We start from the raw sequence: 17,861 nt of genomic DNA, 5'->3' as shown, positions 1-17,861 counted from the left end.
ATTAATTTTGAGTTTTCATTCTGGATTTATAACACTTGGCATAGTGTTGTTAAAAATGTTTGTGCATTAATTTTTTGCTCTGTTTCCAAATCTATAGTGAAAATCGGGCCAGAAAAGGAGATGCTGAACTATTTTCCCACCTCTCCTTACACCAAGTTCTAAAACAGTTCAAACCTTTCACCATTTTGTTGCAAATGGACCAAAATATTGCATTTATTTTTCTAGGTGAATTTATCTGTGTTCATCTAGAAGAGCAAACAGTTAAGCCCTTTATCACTGGCCTGCCTCAGAGGTCTGGGATGCTCACAATTTTGGATACACCACTACCTTTCTTATGAAAATAATTGCAGCATTCTTGTTCAATGGTAAAATTTCTCAAAAAGCTAAACACTTCCACCACTGTTTGCACTTAAGTCAACAGTAACAAGTGGCCTGCTGGGTCTCCATTACCTTTGCTCTCACTATATCAATACCACAGTGGGAAAAATGATTAACTGCTCTTAAGTTCAGTACTTAAATCTCTCACTCCAACTTCCCACTCTATCAAAAGCCAGACTAAAATTCAGTAAGCTGGAGCTATATTGGCATGAAATCAGAGTGCTCACTATCAGCATGTCAGCATGAAAAGCATTACTTCATAGTTTAAGGAATAAATCATCTAGGGATCATATAAACAAGTACTTCCATTTAATACAAACAATTTTTAGACTATGGCTCATAAAACTAGATTCACTTCTAGTAAATTTTCCCCATTCAGAAGAATTTAAAAATAATTTTTACTCAACTAAGCAAAAGACCCTAACACTTGAAATAGTAAAATACTTTAAAATTTTATGAACTTTTTTGAATATAAATTTTAATTAGAAAGTTTAAATTTAAAAACTGTAACTTCAAAGTGGACCCTAAAATCATAATTGATTATAAGTGAGCAAAATAAATTAAAATTACCTCATTTTTTAAAAACTATACTGCTAATAAAGCAATTTTAGTTGTCGGATCAATAAATAATGCTAGTCAAGTTTAGCAAAAGTCTTAAGCTTCCAAACATCGACAAGTTAATATATAAATTCTATTTTAGATATAATCCATGTTCCTAACAAGCATTTACATTTTAGATTTTTTTCAAAAGCTTTGAAATTATTTCTGATTCTACTGTTGTGAAGAACGGTGACATCAAAAACATTACCCAAACATGTAAGAAAGAGAAAATGAAAAAATGTAAATCATTTACCTAAAATTGTAACTGATGGAAGAATTTAGTTTTCAAGAGTACTACCGTTCATAACTGTCCCCTGAAAATCATTGTTACTAAAGCTACTGAACAGGTGAAGTCCAAAATATCATTTTACATAGTAGTAACAACCTCCAAAAGAGCTACAGATTATGAATGTATCATGCAACAGAGATGTGTGAATCTGTATATACTGTATTTTGGTATATGTTTCCTTTAGTTACTTATGAAAATCAATAATCAAAATATTAGTGTTTTAATGATAGGTTTATTGTTCTGTTTTTGTAAGCAAAAAGGCTGAAAATTAATACATATCCAATTTAAGAAATTAGAAAAATAAGAGAATAAACCCAAGGGAAAAAAAAATCAGTATCTGAGTTAAAGTAAGGAGAAAATGTTACCCCTGATAATTTTTAAAGACAACTCTGGGGCACATGTAGACCGAAGCACTTGACTTCATAGAGCTCAATATTTTACAACATTTCTATCTATGAAGTTCACAGGAAAAAGATCCAAAGTTATCGTGACTACCTTTGTAGTCCCTTGGAGAAGTAAACATGTAACATCTTTTGAACCAGGCATTCAACTACTTGGGTAAGAATCTTACAACTCCTTATTGATAAAAGCCCCCAAAATCTTCTATGATCAAAAGTTGACAATATCAGATCAGATAAAAATATAATTATGTCTAAAATAATAAAAATATAAAAACAAGCAAAATATAAACTCATTTTGTGTAGTTTCATTCATTTACATAAAAATATTAAATCTCTTTCACAAAGTCAAATTTAAATTTATCATTATGTCAGATGATATGTCAAAATAATTTAACACTTACATTTTAACGAACATTATTTTTAGAGCCTACTCTATATTGAGCTTTAAATAGGGGTTATCTTCTGATAATAAAGATAATAGTGACTGAAATTTTATATACTATATCAGAATAGTATTGGAATAACAAAACCATTACTCAACATTTTACTTCTGAGCAAAATTAACCTCTTAGTCTAGATAATTACAGTTATAATCTACCTTTACTTAATACTTATTTCAGATAACAAAAAAGCATAAAAGTAAAATATGGAAATAGAAAGCCAAAAATCCAATTTGTTAATAATCTTTACCAATATGTATAGAAATTAACCATACCCAAGACAATACCTGTTTTCTTTCACAATAAAGATAATTAGAAAAAAGGGATATTATGTTCCACTTTAAAATATTGCCTAATACTTTTTAAATGAACTGGAAAATCTACTCAAAATAGTACTGGAAGTCCTAGTTGGAGCAATTAGGCTCCAACAAAAAGAAAGAAAAGGCATCCAAATTGGAAAAGAAGAAGTAAAAGTATCTGTTTTTGTAGACAACACGACATTACATGCAGGAAAGTCTGAAGACTGCACAAAATAAAACTTTTAGAACCAATAAATGCAGCTAAGTTGCAGAATACCAAACAAAATACAAAATCTGGTGTGTTTCTGTGCATTATCAGTGAAGAATCAAGATAAGAAATTAATAAAATAACTCCATTTACGATAGCATCTGAAAGAATACCAGTTAAAACTGAAAAATGTGATGAATGCTTAAATTTTAAAAATGTATGACACTCACAGACACACGCCATTAATTCACTGTAAAATACTTAAATTTCTCCCATCATCCTTATCACCTTCTAAAGCAAATGTAGGAGCTTTCTTTCATGAGGATATTTAATTGCAATGTTGTGCATGACTTGGTGTTATGAATCAATTCAAAACATTTATCACTTATAGGTCATTTTGACTTTGGTAAAGAGCCAGAAATTGCAGTGTCAGATCTGGTCAATACAGTACATGAAGACATACAGTTATGTGTTGACGAAGACTGCCTTTCTGTTGGATGATACTAAGCAACAGCACTAACCCTCCTTTTAAATCACATTTTGCAAAGATACTCATAAAAGAGGACATCCTGAATTGCTTCAGAAAGTGGGAAGAACTATGGAATAAGTGTTTTCAAAGCAAGGGACAGTTTTTGAGGATGATTCACGGGAAGCTGTCTTTCACCGTAATAGTTTTCAATTTAAACATTCATACATTTTAATCGTATCTCATAAAATATGTAGAAAGTATATATGCATATGTTTAAAATCACAAAAGTTGCTATGAGGAATTAAAAGTGACATAAACAAATGAAACTTCTATGTTCATATATTAGAAGCTTTAATTGTTGCATTTATTCATTCATAGATGAGTCCTGCTAAACTGCCCAGGCAGGGACTGAGCCAAACTCAAGCAGTCCCCCAATTACGCCTCCTCAGCAGCTAAGACTATGGGAGCAAGACACTGCACCCAGTTCAGAAGACTTAATATTAAGGTAGTAATTTACTATTTCACAAAGTTTCAGTTGAGAAAGACAAAAATGTTCTAGGACTGCACGGTGGTATAATAATGTGAATTTACTTAACACTACATATAAAATATGTTAAAAGAGCAAATTTTATGCTATATATTGCTATGTTTTGTATCTGAAATATCCTCCAAAGGTCCATATATTAAAAACTTTCATCCTGGTGGCAGACTGCAGCCCTTCTAGGGGGAGAACTAGCAGTGTCTCCTGAGATCCACGCCATGTTGGAACTTAGGACTCTGGGAAGCCAAGCCAGCACCTCCCCTCCCTGGTAAGCGGCGGCAGGGTGGCCCACTGCAGCCCCTTCCAGGGGGAGAACCAGCAGTGTCTCCTGAGATCCATGCCATGTTGGAACTGAGGATGCTGTGAAAACAAATGACCATTCTGCCTCCCTGCTTAGCAATAGTGAACCTACTGCTACATGGCCTAGAGTCAAATATCCCACTTCCTCTACCCCCCTTCTCCTGTCCCCGCCCATTAGCAAATGGGAACCAGAAATCTGAGCATCTCCTGGGAGATTGACCATAGCAAATAAGGGGGACTTCCTTCTACCATTTCTTTGAAGGCAAATATTTTTATTACTGTTTTGCTCTTTTCTGATTAATGGTACTGCTATATTTAATATTCTGTTTTGATAAGTTCTATAGTGTTCTGTATTTCATCTCATTTTGATATACGGGATTGAAAGAACAACTATTATAAAGATAACAAAATATCCTCGTTTGTATAGTGGTGAGTATTAAAAAAAAATAAAATAAAGATAACAAAATATACTGTGATACCTATTACTGTTATCCCGGTAACCTGCTGTGAAGTTCTGTACCAATTTCACTGTACGATCTTAGTTGGCTTTATTTTGACTTGTTCTGTTGAATACTTTCAAAATAAAAATTAAAAAAAAAAACAAAACCTTTCGTTTCCAGCTTGGTGTTTTAGGAGGCTGTGGAGAGTTTAAGAGGTGAGGGAAGTTTTCTAGCCAGTGGGAGTATATCCATTAAGGAAAACTGGAATGTAGTGCCTTCTTCCTCTCATAGTTCTGCTGTGCCCTGCTGCCTTGTCACAGCCCCCCAAAACAACAGATCAATGAATCATAGACGGTAATATCCAGAAGTATGAGGCAACATAAACTTTGTCTTTTCATAGCTAACTCAGATATTTTTTACAGAAAGTAAAGGATATCAAAGGATAAAAGGATATCAAATTTTAGCACAAAAAAGGCAAAAAGTACTAACACATACATAACAAATACATAATTGTGATTGTGTAAAAACAACGCCTTATATACAAGTAGCATATATAATAAATACGCTTACTAATTTTATTTGACGTAAATTGGGTCACCAGAATGGATTCAAATTTTTATTCATCTTATTTTTATTAATGAATAATATAAAATTCACTTTTTTGGAAAACAGCAGAATCAGAACTAAAAACAAGATCAAGAACATTTTCTGTGTTCCTTTTATAAAAACAAATGACCTTTCTCCATGAGTACTACCATTTCCTTCTCCATCTCTTCTAATAATATTCTACATTAAACCTTGTTGTGTATGTAAATAACATTTACGTTAAGATCCTCCAGTTTAGATTAAGTTTGTGTTATAGCAATGTATACAATTTCATACATGTTAATCGTATCTCATAAAATATGTAGAAAGTAATACATGGATACGCTTAAAATTACAAAATGTTGCTATGAGGATGTGGTGTTTGCAGTTAGGATTGCTTTATGGATAATCATGGAAATATATAGTGATTATGAGAAATTTCACATGAAAAGCATGTGTTTCTAGAAAGTTGAAAAGTAGGAGTACTTCTCAAATTATTTTATGAAAATACAATCATCCTCAAAAAATATAAGGAAATTATAAGAAAAAAATCAAAAGTCATTATTACTTATGACTATACATATCAAAATTCCTAATAAATAGCAAGTTCAATCCAGCAATATACAAAAAAGGGAAATATACCAAAACCAAGTTGAATTCATTGAAGAAAAGCACGATCAGTTTAACATTTGAAAATCAATCAATGCATTTAGATACAATATATTACAGATTAAAGGTGATACAGACATAAAAACCTCACTTGAATGAACATGTTTAACACTGAAGAATCTACCACAAAATCAATCAGAAAGGCAAAATGTTATTGAAATTGCAGAAAATAAAAGTAAACAAAAGTATATCTTGTATAATACACATAGAATATAGGAAAAACTATAAACTCAGTTAATAGTTGTACTAATTGTTGAAAGGAATACCAGTATTATCTTTATTTTATAGATAATTAATCTAAGAAATATTGATTAAATATTATAACCAAGTTTGATTTCAAGATCTTTTTCCAATAGATACCAGAAGCTCAGAATGATGCTAATATGAGTGAGCCCACTCCCTACTTTCTGTGCCACTAACTTCAATTCACTATGTTTTCCTTTTCTGGGATATAAAATGAAAAAGGTGACTAAAGTATCTGACAATCTCTTTAAACAAGAGAAGTATAAATTGACAGGACTAAGAGAAGAAGGTATGTTCATAAGTCAAGATCTGCGAAACTACTGTACTAAACCTTAAGAAACCAATTCTTAGGGCTGAGAAAAGAGAAAGCCTATAAACAAAAAGTAGGAAGCCTATAAACAAAAAGTAGACACATTTTCACTAGTTTTCTCCTGGAAAAAAAAAAGATATGTCTTAGAGAAAATAAATTACTAATTCTACCTTTTGTTGTTGTTGCTTGGAAGATTACTCTGGAAATTAAGAAAGATACAGAGGGCAGAAGACATGCTATATTGCCTCAGATAATACTGAGAATTTTCCAGAATTGAAGGAAAACATTTCACAAAACTCCCTGTATTAAGTATGATAAAGAACACATTTATATTTTATGATACTCATTCACTAGAAACAGAAGTTTTTCTTTTACAATGAGAAATAAAAGAGAACTATTTCTATTTTCTTCATAGAATAAGTTTTTTATTAATATCTACTTATATTACATGAAAATAAGGTAAAGAAGATTCAACAATAGATAAAATTGTAAAGTCCATATAATACAAATACATTCAAAATTATGGCATCACAGTGCAGAGGTTGTATTTTTAGCTTTGTGACATTTATAACATTTATGACATTTATGACATTAAGCTTAACAGAAAGTTTTGAATTCTGAGTGAATTAAACAAGCAGAGAGTGAGTTATAGATAAAGCGTTTACATAATTTGGGGTAAACATTCACTGTATTTTTGATATCACCCTTTACAGCTAACTCTCAAAGAAGTAAATTTAAGCTCAGATGCATCCATAGTTAATTTTGATCTCTACATGAATATTTTATTGAGAAAAAACAAAATTAAATATGACATTAAAAACAAATACCTCCTCTAAGCTCTAAGGTAAAATTAATACAAAGTCTTAATATCGATCATTATAACTATCTTCATAAAAATCTTTCTGTCCTTTAAGGGAAATGAAAGGGTTAAGCTATTCTAAAGATACTTCTCAGGGAACAAGCTTCCTAAGTGATTGGGTTTCAAATCCATAATGAAGCACTAGTAATTTTCAGTTCTTTGTTAAACAAATCAGATTAATTCCATAGCTAGTAACAAATTCACTGTCGATATTTTCATAATTTATCTTTAGAACACAACCAGAAAAAAAAATCAACATTATAAGCAGAAATCAATTACAGTTAGGTAAAAAACTTATTAAAATCAGAATTTTTAAAAAATGTGCTTGTTTTCCTTGTTCTGCAGTACCAGGAATTGACCCAGGGACCCTGCACATGTGAAGCAAGTGCTTTATCAATAAACTAGATGCCCAATCCAGAATTATTTTGCATTTATGTAACTGAGCAAAATTTTCCATAGTTTTTTTCCTTATCTTAATCTCTCCCTCTTTTAGTTACCACATTGGCTAATAAAGGTGTATTATTCTTCTAGTCTGATATACCGTGAACCTACTAAAACAAAAGATTCACCCATATTTCATTTTTAAACATCCATTTCAAATGTTACTTCTGCTACAAAATATCTAGATTCACAAAAGAAATTTAATTCTTCCTTTGTGAATGAAAAGCAAATTTATTTCTAATACATTTGAGATTCAGGCTGCCATGTTCTTTTTGTGTAGGTTCTACAATGCACAGTTCTTGAGTGAACAATTCATACTACCCATTGTGGGATAATCCTTACAAGTATATAATCAACAGCCATGACATTCCAGACTCTCCTGCCTTGCAATGGTTTTCAAATATCTTTCCAAAAGAACATCTTCAAACTATGTGCTCATATTCATTTTCAAGCCATTTTGAACATAATACTTAGTAAACAACTGTTTAATAAGACACACTCATTCCTATCACTGAAAAGTCTCTAAGATTTAACTGCAATTTCACTTGTATCTACACTTGCCTACTAACAAAGTACTTCATATAGTACATTTTATGCATTGTTAATACATACACCATAAAAAGAACCATTTGAAAATATCTGCAAACTGATTTATTCTATAAAATTAAGTAGCTTTCTTCACTGAAAAAATTCTCAAAGCTTTCATATGTTAATAGCATCAAAAGTCTCTAAAACAGAACTGATGGCTTTTAATCTCGAACAGATACACTTCATTAATTCCAAAAGGACTTTTCCACTTTTTCTTATTTGCAAAAGAAAAAGATAAATCTCTGATCACTTAGGTCTCTGTTTGTTAAGATTTGGAATTAAGAAGAGAGAAGTTGCTTGTATCAGGTGTGAAACTGATCTATTCCAACATGTTTAAATTTGAGTTATTTGCCTGTACTGATTTTCAAAATTAAAAAAATTAATACTCTTTTTACTTACTATTTCCATTCCATTATTTTGGCAGTAGAGGGAATAGTTCTCTTCAAACAAAACAAAATTATAACTCCATCTATATATAGAATAGTAATCCTTAATGGGAAAGCTCAGCAATTTAGTGGGTGCTTTGACAATGAATGAGGAATTTTTGCTTGGTACAATAATCTTGAGTCATGACTAGCACTGAAAAGCAGGGAGTTAGGGATTCAGGAGATCCTGTACAAGTCAAACAAGACGCTCCTGCAAAATGAAGCCTGTCTCAATATCAAAACACATAGATGAAAATCCTATTTATAAATATTTGGTTAAAAATATATTTTAAATCTAAATACAACTGCTTTAAAACTTTTACAAGATTTTAACACTAAGAGATTCAGAAATGCAATTACTAAAACGAAACATTGAACTGTCTTTGTTTAAACTTTATCAAATTTGTCACTGTTTGAGGAAATCACACAACTAATAGAGGTATTAGTGGTAGTATTAATATAGCTGTAACAAGTTTATTAACAGAACTCAACTTCACAGTAATTATGTGCTTCTTAATCATGTCAAAACATTTACATAATGAAATACTCTTTATTAAATTATTTTCCTTTAATTTATCATCTATTTTTAAAACTATAAATATGTACAAGTTATATTATTATTTCATGCTATATATTTTATTTTTGTTTCAGGATAATAAGGTAGTAATTTAAAGTATTTGTTCAGTAAAAAGGGCACTAGCAGCCAGATGATGCTGTATTTTCATTTTATACTTCTTTTCTGTCCTTTCCTTCTTTTCCTCCTTAACCCTCACTATTTCCCTTTTCCTTTTGAACAGTTTCTTGAGAGAGTGAAAAATGTGCACAAATCCCAGAACACCAATAGAAAGAAGACACTGGGCAGGGCAAGAAGTTAAACAGAGGGATTGGTAGCACTATGGTATTAAAGTTAATGATACTTTATTACTGGAGGGAAGACACTGGGTCTGATAGGGTTGAAAATCACTCAACTAAAGGCAACAGTAATACCTTGGCTCAAACAGGGGCTGAGGCACAGAGCTAGGGAAAGTGGATCTCATTTGGACTAACCTTCTAAGTTTCCATATTTCTAAGGGAACACATATTTACTGTGTCTCAGTGTCTACTATTTCACACAGCCTGCATGGTTCTGAATTACCCCACAGCATACCAAAAGTTATAAAAAATACTTGGACCTCAAAGGACTATCATACACAGCCATTGCTACTGGAGTTCCACACAGACTTTCCAATCTGTCCATTTGCACAGTGGTGAGATCATCTTCAATCCCAACCATGCCATGTAACTCTGTGTTATATATTATCCTTCATTTGAAAGAAGGACTTTTAGAAACACTTACCTCAGTAGTAGTTCCAATATCAGCAGACGGGCTGCATGTGCTAGTATCTGGAGGAACTGTACCTACACTGCTTCGAACTGGAGAACTGGGGACAGGGCCTGCCACAGTCTCTGAATATGCTGAAGATGTACTCAGATTGCCTTTCTTCTTAATCTTATTCCAGACTCTATTTATAGTATCAGCTAGTTCATAGAAGAGCTGCACCTGACCATAAAAGAAAAAAACATAAAATTTTTAGTTTCTACTCACAATTCATCAAAATGTTAAGTTGGCACAAGGAAAAAAGAATCTTCAAATATCTACCAACCTATCATTATTCTTGATTTATTCATACTTATAATTTGCCTCATCCTCACACTGTGATATCTTTAAAACCAGCATTTCTTTGGAATAAAACAATGCTAATCATTGCAGCTGACAATGAAAAGTTGATTTAAGTTACAAACAACAGAACAAATCACATGTCTCTTAAAGTAAAAGATCAAAATTAGAAAACAAGTGTGTATCTCAGTATATGAAATTATTTTGTGGAATATATAATCACTACCATCGTATTTCTCAATAATTTCTATGTCTAATTTTTATCTCTCTGAGAAGTATAACTGAAACAAATTTCTTCTTGGCAAAATAAACTGAAAAAGAATGATATAACATAGAACAGTCAAAGCAAAATGTTACATATGAGATTTTTCTATAGATAAAGAACATATCTAACCTACTTTTCCCCTGGGATATGTCATTCCAATATTCATAGGAAAAAAAACTGTTTAACTTCCACACTGTTTGACTGAGAACTAAGATATATACACAAGATTTCATAAATAAGCATTAATCATGGAATTTGTATGACAACATATTGCCAAATACTATATAAAACAAGCCCAGGGTAAAATTGCACACACAATATATAAGCAAATCCACAGCTGGATACCATATTCTGCTTGCCATTTTTTTAAAAAGTGAAATTCTCATATTTATAAGAGGTTTCAGCCTCAGGACACATCCAGATGATCAAGCTGGCTTCTTATGTGGGCAGAACAGATGCAAAAAACACTGATGTCAATGCTTATTTGATATAAAACAGTACTTGAGTGTAGCTTTCTTCCTTTTGTAAAGTCTCAAATCTAAGCATTTAGCTATTTTTGTTTAAAAATAAACTCATGAATACATATTTTTTGAAAAATTTTAGTTTGAAACTTTTCCTCCTTCATAATGATAAATGTCTAAAAAGAAATAATTTGACAATAAACTCAATTTTTGAAAAAAGATTATTTTACTTTTTAAAAAGTGACATAGGCAGAGTACAAACAAAGGAAACACATTCTATATGCTTTTAAGGATATAATGTTTACTTATGAGAAACAATGCTGGTGTATTATGACTTTTAATTCCTTTTTACTATTAGTAAACATCATATAGGGTATCAGCATAAATACAGGTAGCGAAAGGGGGCCAACAAGCTCATTTTCACTAGTTTCTAAATTTCCACACTCCTGACAAAACACACCCTTATTGAGCCTCAGCTTAAAAGTGTCTTATTATAAAATGCCAAACAATGACATAAGCTTTAAATGTATTTTTTTATTTTCAAAGCAGAAAGTTCCTAACATAAAAGCTGGGTTTCCTCCCAAAAGAAGGCAATTAATTTGAGGATAAATATTCAGCTTTCATCCTCCACTTAGTACTTATTCTATCTAAAACTCCAATGCACTATCATGTTCCACTTAGAAGAATGTATGAAATGCCAACTATTAATGAGGATACACAGCAACTGAAATTCTCATTCTCTGCAAGTTAGAACACAAAATTCAGCATTCAATTTCATAATTTTTAAAATGGCATATACTGTCCATATAATCTAGCCATTCCATTCTTAAGTATCTCTCTCTGAAAATGTCCACAGAAAGATATACATGTAAATGTTTCTATCAGCATTATCTGTAATAACCCAAAATTAGAAAAACACCCTCAAATGTTCAATAATAAGCACTGAACAAATTCAAGTACATCCATATAGCAGAATGTTAATTAGCAATAAAGAAACAGTACTGATGCATGCAACACTGACCAATCTTAAATGAAAAAAATCAACAAAAACAAAAACAAAAAACCATATGAATCATTTATACAAAATATTAGAAAATAAAAATTGCTCTACAGTAGTAAAATCAATGGTTGCTTTAGATGGGGAAAGAAGAAAAGGAAGACTTCAAAAAACTTGTAATAATCAACTTTTCTGTTTGGAATACAATTACTTAAGAAACACCTAAAAAAATACTCTGATCATATAACCCAAAGCTGGATGCAGCAATGTTGGACCAGGAGTCACGTCAGCAGTAGATCTGCAATAGCAGTGTAGGTCTTAGCACTATCCAGAGTTACACTGAACTCTACGAGATGTGGGCCCAGTGTGTGACATGGCATTATAGTGGTGGTAGCCATAGGTGTGGTACTAAAGTCTGGAGTTGCTCCATTCATTGTGATTCTGCCCAGAATTGAGCAGAATCTTGCAGCACCTAAGCAGAGCCCATAACTGTGGAAGAGAACATCTGGCATAACAATACTACAGTAAGAGGCTTGCAGCATGGACTATCCCTTATAGGTGCTTGCATGGTTCTTGCTGAAACAGTAACAAAAATGTACAGTAGAATGTAATTAGAGGAAGTGACTACAAACTCAGAAAAAATAAGCAGTAGGCTTAATATTTCTGGAGAGACAGGCATTGAGTCAGATTATGAACACTGCCATACATATACCTAATCATCAGATGAAATTTATCTACACAGGCATCAAGAACTTCCAGGAAATGGTGAAACTTACCACAAACTATACAATGACCACTATGTACGAAATCTTGGATGGAAAACTTAAAAGAGCTATTCAGACACTTAAACTTCCAGAGAACACAGACAGATGAATGAATCTTAAAAAAGAGAAACTTAACAGACAGATGGAAGCCAATATAAAAAAAATTTAAAAATTTTGAACTAAAAATACATTAGGCACACTGGGATTTAGCTCAGTGGCATAAGCATCTGTCTGGCAAGCGCAAGACTGCGAGTTCGATCCCCAGTACCAAAAACAAAAAACAAAACACACTAGGCAAAATAAAAAATATGAAAATATGATAGAAAACATAAACATAAAATTAGATTTAAAAAGGAGATTTGAGGAATTTAAAGACAGGATATTTGAGAATATCTATTCAGAGAAGAACAAAATTGAAGAGAAATCAAGAAACTGTAGGGGAGCCAGGGACAAGGTTAAGTGGCGTGGCGCCTGCCTTGTAAGTGCAAATTCATGAGTTAAAAAAAAAGGGAAAGACGAAAACTGTATGGGATCCTCTAAAAAGTATTAAAAGAGCAAATATTCACATTTGATGGGGTTCAAAAAAAGACTTCAGAATGCCAAAGGGTTTAGAAAGTTCCTTTAAAGAGGTGAAATTAGAAAAAGTCTTCAACCTAGAGAAGAATACAAATATAAAGGTTCAAGAGGGTCAAAAGTCACCAGTCAGATTTTACTCAACTGAGTCTACTGCAGAGGATAATTTAAATATTGAGGTGAATGATCAAAGATTCATAAAGCCACAAACAAAACAAAAACAATAAACATAGGAGTATCCCAATTTATCTAATAGATTTCTCAGTAGAAACCGTAAAGGACATCAGATTTTCATACTACCAAAGGAGAAAAGTTATGAACTTAAAATACTGTACCCACTAACGTTATCCTTTAAAAACAAATTAAAAATGAAGACAATTCCAATAAAACAAAAGTTAACAATGTAGTTTCACTAGATGGGTCATAAAAAACAATGCTAAAGGGAATTCTTCAACTTAAAGAGCTATTAACAAATAAGAACATAATATGATAATATAAAACTACTGCTAAGAGTACAAGATATATCGTTAGTGCGAAGACTAAAAAAGTGATTAAAATAATATCTATATATGTTTTATGGTTTAGATCTAAAATAATGCTAAAAGTCTCATGTATTTAGAGATGCGTCTTTTGGAAGATAACTAGGTCATGGGGGCACTATACCCAAGTGGATTGATCTGATGATATCATACCTGAATGTGCCTGCTTAAAGGTGGGTCACTAGGAGCTTGACTTTGAAGGGTGTATTCTTGTCTCCCAATTCACCCATTTCTTTCTCTGCCTTTGAGCTGCAATGGATTGAACAGCTTTTCTCCACTGTGCCCTTCCTCTAAGATATTTCTACCCTGGATTCAGCTAATAACCCTGTGGAACCATGAGTCAAAATTAATCTTTTCTTTAAGCAGGTGTTGGTTATTTTTCCAGCAACTAACACAGTTAAGAGACAGAAAAGTATAGAAAGATGTGAAAGAGGACATAAAATTTCAAAGGAGAAATGGTCTGTAATTTTGGTCATTTTTTAATTACTATTTTTCTTCTTTTTATTGTTTAACTTTCTTATCTGCATGATTTTATGGTACAACCATTTCAAAATAGTTTGCTAAAATCAAAAATGATTTTTGGAAGTCTTATGATATAATTTGGTAAATCACCTTATGACAAAGTCTGTAAGAGAAGGGAAAAAAATCTAATAATGAAGCAAAAAAAGTTATAAAATGTCTGCAAAATATCTAACCAATTAACAATTTTCCTAAATTTAAATGTATTACATTCCCCAATTAAAAGATAAAGAGTGAGTGACTAGATAAAAACTCAATTAAAATTCACTTAACATTAAGGAAATGCACAGAAGGAATATAATAATTCATGAAACTAGATTCTAAAGGAAAGTAACATATATCATATATATATATATATATATATATATATATATATATAACCAAAATCAGTAAAAAGATAGTATAAAGGTCATTACAAATGATAAAAGTAACAATTTTATACACATAACAATTTCATGTTTGTATATAATATGTATTATACAGTCATTTATATTATAATATATATTCATTCAATATGGAGTGCCCAAATTTATAAAGCACATATTAATAGGTCTAAAAGGAAAGAGAAATTTTAGTACAATAATTATTTGGAACATTTGACTTTCATCAAGGGACAGGTTACCCAGACAGAAAATCAACGAAGAACAGCACAGTTAATTTGGACCCTAGGATAAATGAACTACACCAACATAGAACGACTGTTCTTTGGTAACTACAAAATACAAATTCTTCTTAAAAATACACGGCACATCCTCCAGAAGAGATCATATGATAGTCCAAAAAATAGGATGTTTTAATAATAAAAGTCATATTCAATATCTTTTCTGAGTATCATGCAGTAAAATCTAAAATTCAGTAATAGAAAAATTTTGCAAACCATGTAATTGGAGGGCTGGAGGTTTAGCTCAGCGGCACAAGTACCTGCCTAGCAAACTCAAATGTCTCGAGTTCGATCCCAGTACCAAAAACAAAGCCAAACAACAACAACAACAACAAAAAAAAAAACTAATGAAAAAACAAATGGAAATTAAGCAACTAACTCTTGAATAATCAATGGATCAGGATGAAATCATGAAGAAAATAAAAATATTCTTTAAAATAAATTAAAATGAAAACATGCCATACAAAAACCTAAGGTATGCAACAAAAGTACTAAGTGTAAAGTTTATAGCAATCAATATCCACATCAAAAAAAACATAAAAATCTTCAAAAAAAACCCTACTGTTGGATCTAAAATAGATAATAAACAATAAAGAAAAACCTCAAATAAGTACAGAAGAAAGAAATAATTGGACTATAATAACAATAAATATTTCAAAATAATAAAAATGATGAAATAGAAAAAAAAGAGCAAGTTCTTAAAAAAATGATCATCAACTGAGTAATAGACAAAAAAGCTGTGGGTTTTTTTTTATACAATGGAGTTTTACAAAGCCATAAAAAATCATAAACTAGAGATTAGGTAAATGAATGCAACTTGAGACCATACTCATAAGTGAAATAAATCAGACCCATATGTGTAAACACTGTATTGTCTCACTAATGTTGGAAACTCAACAGGTAAATAAGATAGAATATGTACAATAGATACTGTGAACTGGGAAGAAACTGTTCAAAAGAGAAACTGTGATGGGGAAAGGGAAAAAAGAAAAAGGAGAAAAGAACAAATGGAAAAGGAAAAAAATACATTTATATACAAGGTAGTTAAGACAGATATGCAGCTAGTGGCTCTTCATTGCAAAGAAAGGCCTGTGCTAACATTGTTGGGACAAGATATCATGCCTATATCTTGTATGCTAAGTAACTACTATGAAGACAACAATATACAATGCATTAATTATTGTAACTTCTACTAGCCTGCTTTGAAACTGTTTTATTGTTATTTTTATCTTTTCTCTTTAAAATTAATAAAACAAATAATAGAAAACAAAAACAAACAAATGAAGAAAAAGAATCAGGCTTGGGTTGGAGCTTCACAATAGATGCTTACTTAGCATATGTGAGTGTCCTGGGTTTAATTCCTCAGCAGAGCAATAAACAAAACTGATAATTGCTTATGCAGACTAAGAAAGTAAAAGACTCAAGTAACCAAAATCAGATATAAAAAGATATTACAACAGAAACATAAAAGATCGTTGAAGATTGTTATAAACAACTATGCAACATAAAATGTGATCACCTAGAAGAAATGATCAAATTTCTAAATATATATATTTTATCAAGATTGAATCATGAAGAAACAGAAAACTCAAATAGATCAATAAAAAATAATGCAGTTGATTCTATACTGATAATTCTCCCAGCAAAGAAAAGCTCAAAACCGGGTGGTTTCACTGCTGCATTCTAATGAACACTGAAAGAACTAATACTAATTCTTCTTGATTAAAAAAAAAAAATTAAAAAGAGTGATTTCTCCAAACACAAGAGGCCAATATTAAACTGATACCAGAACCAGACAAAGATTTAAAAAATAAAGTGAGCTGTTGACCAATATACTCGAGAAATACAGATGCAAAAATATATACAAAATATTAAACTGGGCTGTGAATACAGCTCAGTGGCGTAAGTGCCTGCCTGGGCAAGTGCAAGGTTGTAAGTTCAATCCCCAGTATCAAAACAAACAAACAAAATTTATTAAGCTGAATCCAACTGCATACTTTATCATATGCAAAGAGAATTCATCTCAGGAATGAAAGGATAGCCCAACATTTGTCAATAGGATATAACACAGCAAAAGAATAAAGGCCTAAAATCATATGATCATCTTAATATATGCAGAAAAGCCAGTTGGAAAATTCAACATACCTTCATGATAAAAAATGAACAAATTTTAGCATTACACAGAGCATCAGACAACAGAAAGGAATTAAAGGGCACTTAGAATGAAGTGCCATTGTTTACAGAAGAATTGACTTTATATGTAAAACACCACCAGAGATTCCATGAAAAACTAATTGGCGCTAAATAAGTCTAGTCAAGTTGTAACGTACAAAATCAATATATAAAAATGAGCAGCATCGCTATACACCATAGCTAGTGTCCTGAAATACAAACCAAGAAAGCAAAAGCTATATTAACAACAAAAAATTAAACAAGAATGATTTTAAAATGATAATTATAGAACACTATGAAAAAATCTGAAGAGGAAATATATGTATGTACACACGCATGCACACACACATTGGAATGTGTGGAAAGATCCTGCATTCATCAACTGCAAAAATTAATATCACTTAAATGATCATAATAAGGGTCTGGGATTTAGCTGAGTGGCATAAGCACCTGCTGGAAAGTGTGAGTTTGATCCCCAGTTCAAAAAAAAATGTCCATAATAATCAAGGTAATTATAGATTCGAAACAGTTTATCAAAATACAACAGTATTCTTCATGAAACTAGAAAAAATAAAAATTGAAATGTGCAGAGAACCACAGAAAAATTAAAACAGCCACAGCTATTAGCAAAAAGAATAAATAAGGAGGCATAGGCTAAAATCAATGCAATGATATTCAATTGATTTTACACTAAAGTGAAAATAACATGGTGAAAAAAGAAAACACCTTTTTCAATAAATGATGCTGGAGAAATTGGATACCTCTATC

General features: G+C 31.4%; 1 protein-coding gene across 12 annotated transcripts in view; it reads right to left on the bottom strand.

Annotated features, from left to right (window-relative positions):
- Vps13b (vacuolar protein sorting 13 homolog B) overlaps window positions 1–17,861 on the bottom strand; it is a 683,809-nt gene that overhangs the window by 343,244 nt on the left and 322,704 nt on the right. For 11 of the 12 annotated variants that reach the window (XR_010050305.1, XM_063257835.1, XM_013143877.3 and 8 more), the window contains one exon: window positions 9,822–10,025. Coding sequence is in view for 11 of the 12 variants with exons in the window: in XM_063257835.1 (XP_063113905.1) it covers window positions 9,822–10,025 (204 nt within the window). In the remaining variant the exon portion in view is untranslated. Of the gene's footprint in view, window positions 1–6,622; window positions 8,697–9,821; window positions 10,026–17,861 lie in introns of those variants that run through there. The other variant, XM_013143881.3, reaches the window with a different exon arrangement.

The sequence above is a fragment of the Cavia porcellus genome, unplaced genomic scaffold (assembly GCF_034190915.1).
Source record: "Cavia porcellus strain 051 isolate PalLab524CR breed Dunkin Hartley unplaced genomic scaffold, mCavPor4.1 scaffold_10, whole genome shotgun sequence".
In the NCBI taxonomy this organism is placed as follows: domain Eukaryota; kingdom Metazoa; phylum Chordata; class Mammalia; order Rodentia; family Caviidae; genus Cavia; species Cavia porcellus.
The sequence above is the reverse complement of the archived record's forward strand: the minus strand, read 5'-3'. Positions and strand labels throughout refer to the sequence as shown.